Raw genomic sequence first — 7004 nt, 5'->3', positions numbered from 1 at the left:
AAATATTTCTTACCTGATGGAGGAGCACATTTGTATCCAGTAGCAAATAATGCGGATACTTCACAAGATCTGAATCTATGCTAGGCCTAGCTTCCAGACAAGGATCGTCCTGACCACACGAACAACACAGTTTCGACCCACACCATATATCGTCGCGAAGGTAGTGCTCACGTACCACTTTTATTACGCCACCTTTACGGGTTTTCTTAACAAAACTTTTTGATTTAAGCATTGTTGCGATTTTAAACCTGAATTAACGCTAATAATTTTGCACAAGACCTTAGCTAGGCCCATAGGCCCTTGGCGATTAGAATAGAGAGTAAGTAGTTCTTAGGCCAAGAAAAAGTTGTCAAACACCCACATGGCGTTTACATTCTGTCATAACCTCTAACCGCTTGGTTTAAAGGTCACAGGTTTAACAAGCTTTACTTCCGTCAGCAGCACCAACAGACCGCAGAAAACATACGTACACGCACGGCGGCGCTGGTATGTTTTTACAATTTTATATATACTGTAATAACAAGTCTGTCATGAAATGTCCAAAGCCCTATCTAAACCTAATCTAATCATGAAAGCCCGTCTATTCTTCACACCTAGGTCTAATCTAGAATTTAAGTTACCAGTAGTAGTATATAGGCCAAGCATACGATCGTCGATGCGTCGTCAACAAGCTAACCTTGCCCTTGCCAAAGGCTAGGCCTAGAGGCCTAAACGTATACCTAGGCCTATAATAGGCTAGTAAAAAAGCTTGATTGAGTTTGAAAGGCGATCTTGACAGGTAGGGTCTGTCTGGTTCTCTAGGTCTACACCACAGCCATATAATAAATAGCCTAGCCGAAGCCAAAACTCAAGTTCCTAGACATTGGACAGTTAAGTTATAAAATATTTTTGATCTTGTCCCAAATTTACTATTGTTATCCATATAGCCTATTATTAGTTCTAAAAATTAAATGATGACTACCACTTATTTTTTACAGTCTGGTTTCCCCCTTTCTCTAATGTATGCAGATATGCAAGCTTTTTGCAGAATTCAAAATTTTGTATGTAGGCGACATCTACAAACAATTGCTTATCGCAAGAGAGACTGCTCACAACGAGGTGGTGCAATATTATCTGGGGATGTAGACAGATTCAACGGAATCACAGTTAATATATCAAATTTGCCAGCCACTTGGCTAGAATTTCCAGAACCATGGCAGTTCGGCATTGCACTTGCAGGTGAGTTCGCACAGTGCATTTTTGCATGCACATCAGAAAATCAGAGTAATTTTGTTAAAAGGAGATTGGAGAAAGAAAATTGGGGCCTAAAAATAAAATACATGTTCTACAATAGTCGACATAAAAAAAAAAAAAAAAAAAACTATATGGATAAGATACAACCTTAACAGTATAAACATATGAAAGTAGTATAACAAATAATAAAAAATAATACTGCCACCAAGAACAATTACAGACATCACTCTATGGGGTGCATATCTCTACCCGGTGCCTTGGATACCGAACAATAAGCAGGCCATATATGATGGGTGATTCCATTATTTTCTTAAATGCTTGTATTAAAAAAAAAATGAATTTCCATGACCTTTAACTTGTCATTTGACCTCTTCTTCCCTAAACTTGATTATCACTTTCTTCGAATATTATATACCATTTTGTGATGATCCATTCATTAGTTTTTTGCGTAATCTTGCTAACAGACAGACATGAAAAAGACAGACAACAGTGAATACATATTAAACCTCCTTTGACAGAGGTAATAATAATGTATTTATATTTCTTTCAGATTCTCTAAAGTTATGGAGGAATGACAGGCGGTCATGTGCCTGGTTGAAAGTACCAATAGAATCCAGTCACCTGATCAAAACAGCAGCTGCACAGGGTTTTAAGCTGCATCATGCGGAGGGCGACTACACTATGTTGAACAAGTGGCTCGGAGAGGAGCCTAGCAGAGTACCCATGTATGCCACGCATCAGCTAGGAGTATCAGGTGACAGAAAATATGTTTAAAGTCAGGCTCCGGAGGAAAACTAATTTTTTATATGCTGTACAACTGATTTTTTTTTTTAAGACACAAAAGCATCTTTGACGAAAAACTTGGAAGCGGTAAATGAGATACATATTTTTGAATATTTTTAAAATGGGGGAAAAGGGGCATAACCACCCTTTTTCACACATTTTTTCCCCAAGTTTTTAAACATTCAAAAATCTGTATCTCATTAAATTCTGAGACCACTCTAATTTGAGACCACTTTTGCAAAGAACAACAATCTCCAATCTTTTAACACAAATTCAAAAATCTGTATCTCATTCTCTGCTCCAGATTTTTTTGTCAAATATGCTGGTAAACTAGGAAGCTTTCAGTAGGTTATACAGTGCACCTCCCAATTCAATACCATCTAAATTCCGAGACCCTTCTAATTTGATTCACTTTTGCAAAGAACAACAATCTCCAATCTTTATTTACATATTAAAAAATCTGTATCTCATTAACTGCTAACTAGTTTTTCTATATATATGCTTTTCATGTCATAGAAAAATCAGTTGTTTAACATATAACCATTTTTTTTCCTTCGGAGCCTGATTTTAATATTACTTCAAGAATGATATCTATAGAAAAACATAATTTTTTTTTTAGATCAGGATTATTGTTTTCTATATTTTTTAAGGCTTTGTTTTAAATGAAGACACAGAAGAGGTACTAATGGTCCAAGACAAACATCGAGTAAGTCGCCCCTTCACAATGAAAGATTGTCAAAATCAAAAACCTTGTATGGCACGATTAATATCCGTATATAGGGATGCGAATAGGAGCACTTGTACACCCCTAAATCACCCTCTTTCTAAAATACGGTTCCCCTCTTGACCATAGCCCACTCGTGCCACCCCAGCAAAATAGAAAACTGCATCTGCCACTTCATTATTATTTCACAATTGTACTTATTTATTTTATTGATTTATTTGTTTGGATATACATCTTCAGGTTAGTGGCACATGTTTATAGTGAACAGTGCATCCTTATAATAAGACAAATATTTAAAAATAAACACAAATAAAACAAAAGTACAGAAAATATAAATATTATGCTCTGTAGTCTACCTACAGTAAATCTATAAATTAGGAATATATAAATTCTTATATATAAATTAAGTATATTTTGACAAAAACAGCATGACCTCTTTTTGATTAAATACAATAACCGTCTTTCACGGGCCAGCATTCATTTTTTTAGGCCATTTTTTCGATTACAACTCCTGAGCACCCGGTTGTCTGTGGCAGGGCAAATGTGTTTCCCGTTCCTTTGTTCGAGCCACCTAGGCAGAGGTCCGGGAATGCGCCAGGGTGGTGATGGATGGTGACCCCGAAGAGTATATACATCTTATTTTGCCTATTTTTCCCATCCATGTCAGGTCTGTCATAAATAAATATACATAAAAATAAATAAATAATTGAAATCAAATTAATTATTTCAAAATAATAATGCAGAAAAAAGGCTACATGTACAAACTGCCGGTGGAAAACGGCGCCACGAGCAGCTCTACCAAGAGATGGATACATGCGCCTAATAAGATGACATTATTATTTTTATTATTTTATCTTAGCATTGTATTCAATGAAAAATATTTTCTTTGAAGAAAATATATTTTGAATCCAGCATTGAAGTTTGAGATATTTTTTTGGTATATATATTTTTTTACAGATTTCAAGATGGAAATTTCCGGGAGGGTATGCAAATCTAGGAGAAGATTTATCGGAAACTGCCGTCAGGGAAGTCTTTGAGGAAACCAACATCCAGACAGGTAGATAGGTATTTTGTAGATGGGATTTATGTAGTTACCCAGGGGTCGTAAGTCTTGCCAAAAATCAGGACTGTCTTCCGCACACACTTAAGCAAGCAAGAATCTCCCGGAAAAAAACCCATTTCCCGGCTTAAAATTCATAGTATTTGCATGATTTCAATGCTTTAATTGTCTCATGGAAGTCAGTATAGATGGGTATCAGTATGTGCAGAAAATGAAATTAGATACTGTATGTTTGAAATGTGATAGGCTTGGCACCTTGACCTCTGATGATTAGTTCCTAAAATTCACTACAGACATGTAAAATGTATTAATGTGCGATTATCATTGTTATATAATTTTAGATACTAATTTGAGTTGTTCCTAGTTTCATTCCTTTCCTCCCTTTATTCCTCTTTATTTTGCGTTATCCTTTTTGAAAATTAATAGATTAATTACACATACATTCATTATAAGCTTATTTATAATTTTACACCCCTTTTTATGTTTCAAGGCTAGTCTCTATGTATACATTGTGTCTGCATTTAAAATTATTTTATCTATTCTTTGTCAATTTATAGTCAAAGGTACCCTATACGTCACTATTGGATAGGCTTATCTTCATAAGACTTCTACGAATGGGTACATTGTTCGAAGCAAGAAATCGAGTTGTCTTTACCCAATACCGCTCGGGGAAAATTTTAACCTGAGAAAGCTCATTTAACCTGGCCTCCCAGAAGTGATTCCTTCCAACTTAGGACCTCTGGAAGCTTTCAATAGTTTATACAGTGCACCTTCCAATTAAATACCCCTCTAATTCCGAGAACGCTCTAATTTGAGATCGCTTTTGCAAAGGACAACAATCTCCAACCTTTTAACACTAAGCCAATTCTCAAAAGTAAAGACCGAAAACCTGAGACTACCTCAGATTTCAAGGTCCCAAAGGTGGTCTCGTATTGGAGGGTTAACTTTATTACTAAAATAATTCAATATACTAAAGTATATTTTAAAATTTTCTCTCATAGTTTACCACAGTACACAATATAACTTTAATAACTGAGTGGATTATAACTTTTATAATACACAAAAACGTTTTGTTTTCCTTACAGAATTCCAGTCGGTACTTGCATTTCGCCAACAACATTCTCTGCCCTATAACTTTGGTAGATCCGATTTCTACTTTGTTTGTCGCTTAAAACCGTTAACTTTTGACATCAAGGCTTGCGAATCAGAGCTGGTTGATGCTCAGTGGATTAAGGTTAAGGACATTCTTGTTTCTGACGATCATACGCTTTTGTCGAAGCGAGTTGCAACACTTATACGAGAAGGTTTGAGAAATGGCTTCAAGGATGTGGACATTGGAATGGACCAGTTAGATTCTGTTTATAAAGGAGCAACCTATAAGTTATTCCATAGGAGTTTCGGTTCAATATCTGAACAAAGGCGCAATGAGAACGTAAGTGAAGTCTAGCCGAGGTCCCAAGCCAATTTTGCTTATAATTCTGAACAACTGAAACAGCACCATGTTGGGCCCTATGGTACAACTGGGGGTGCAAGCTTTTTTGCAGGGATGTGCACACCCCGTCGATATCCCACTCCTCACTTTGCTTGCAGGTAGGAGGGGTTGGGGTGGTGGCTGTACAGTAGAATTGAAAAAAAAATATTGAGGAACTTGGAGCAAATCTATTTAAGGTAGGCAATAAAGATACACTGTAGTTGGAATGGTGAATTGTTAAAAAAATGATTTAAGAAGTTATCAATGAACTATGTATAAAACAGATCAATATATGTACTTTTTTGCTTATTTTGTAATAAAGTAATTGAAGAATGTGTAAGCAGTGGGTATAGAAAAATATTTTTATATGCTTTGGCTAATTTGCAATTAACAGTTACAACTCAAGTAAGAAATTCAAGGATTGAATATAAAAGTTTTTGGCTCGACAAATACAGTATTTGAATTGTCTTCCATGTTTCAAATAATTTTAAATTAGTATTATGATGTGTGCGATTGTGTTTCTGATAGAAATCTAAAGTATGGAATCTTGACAAATCTCTTAAAGAATCTCTTTAATCAAAAGTATTAATAATAACTAACTAGTATTTAAGCATATTTTTACGGGTAAAATTGAGTTACTATTAGATATTGTTGAGAGATTTTGTAAATACTGTAAGGCGAAACTTGAAATTAAAACACACTTTTTACCATGGAGTTGTCTGTGTCGAATATAGTTTGCTATATTTATTTAAATAGACTGTGTTTTGAGGTTGGCCCTAATAGTAATGTTAACTTATAGGACTTTCATTCAAAATCTATAGCAAATCGAAAAGTACAGCAATAAAAAGTGCCAATTTAAAACATTAACACAAAATTTATTGACAAAAAGGATCGACGTTTCGTGTCCATCATGGACGCATTCTCAAGATCAAGTGAACAAAAATAAATATAAGATAGTAAACCAAGTGTAGGTGACATGAAAGTCTAACCGTTATGCAAAAAGTCATTAGGCCTTTGTAATCTCCACACAACACGCGATTATCATGGCAACTGACAATGCGTTGGGTAATTTGTCACACACGCTGATGGTTATTATGGTATGTATGCTATGGGGAGTGCAGCGCGCAGAATGTCGATGCCAGAGTTATTTCCTTTGATGTCCCAAAATGTGCATCCTTGTGTTGAATTGCCTTGTTTCAACCAATTTACTTTATTATCAGTAAATTTTTAAAATGACAGCGTGGCAGTTTAGTTAGTGACTTGAAAATCATGTATACATGAAGCATCACCATCTCTCTATCTTTGTGTGTGGTGTGGTGATGAAAACAATTGTATTTTTTTTTTTATTTTTTTTTTTGTTAAACAAATCTGTATACTGTATAAGTTATGGGTTTTTTTTCATTTAAATTTCAAAAATATTTGTTTCATTGATTCAAGAGACAATACATTTTTAGACGTTTTGGCACTATATTGATCTAATTTCAAACTGACATTCACTAGCAAAATGCTATATACTTGTTAGGTTGTCGCAGGTAACTGGCTTACCTTGGCATATTATACATGGAGTAATAGGTAGGGTTTCTGTGTCAAATTCATTTGGAGCAATTGTGTCCTATTAGTAAATCAACAAAATATATGAAAATAAGATAAAAAAAAAATTATGAAACTAAATTAGTGCATGTAGGCCTTGAGTTTGAAGCTTCAAAAGTTTTGTAAACTTCAGAAATAATTAA

General features: G+C 34.9%; 1 protein-coding gene across 2 annotated transcripts; it reads left to right on the top strand.

Annotated features, from left to right (window-relative positions):
* LOC117113005 (nucleoside diphosphate-linked moiety X motif 6-like) lies at nucleotides 1-5985 on the top strand. 2 transcript variants are annotated; one of them, XM_033256219.1, is made up of 6 exons: nucleotides 1-486; nucleotides 1009-1218; nucleotides 1784-1987; nucleotides 2667-2722; nucleotides 3698-3797; nucleotides 4886-5985. In XM_033256219.1, exons 2-6 carry the CDS (start codon nucleotides 1011-1013, stop codon nucleotides 5245-5247), a joined length of 930 nt encoding a protein of 309 aa, XP_033112110.1. In that variant the 5' UTR covers nucleotides 1-486; nucleotides 1009-1010; the 3' UTR covers nucleotides 5248-5985. The 2 variants fall into 2 exon arrangements, with proteins under 2 accessions (XP_033112110.1, XP_033112109.1); XM_033256218.1 differs by having other exon boundaries at nucleotides 978-1218.
* The last annotated feature ends 1019 nt before the right edge of the window (nucleotides 5986-7004 follow it).

This window comes from Anneissia japonica, unplaced genomic scaffold, assembly GCF_011630105.1.
Source record: "Anneissia japonica isolate Jap-2015-1 unplaced genomic scaffold, ASM1163010v1 scaffold2384_len73236_cov183, whole genome shotgun sequence".
NCBI lineage: Eukaryota > Metazoa > Echinodermata > Crinoidea > Comatulida > Comatulidae > Anneissia > Anneissia japonica.
This window is presented reverse-complemented; position numbering and strand designations above follow the sequence as displayed.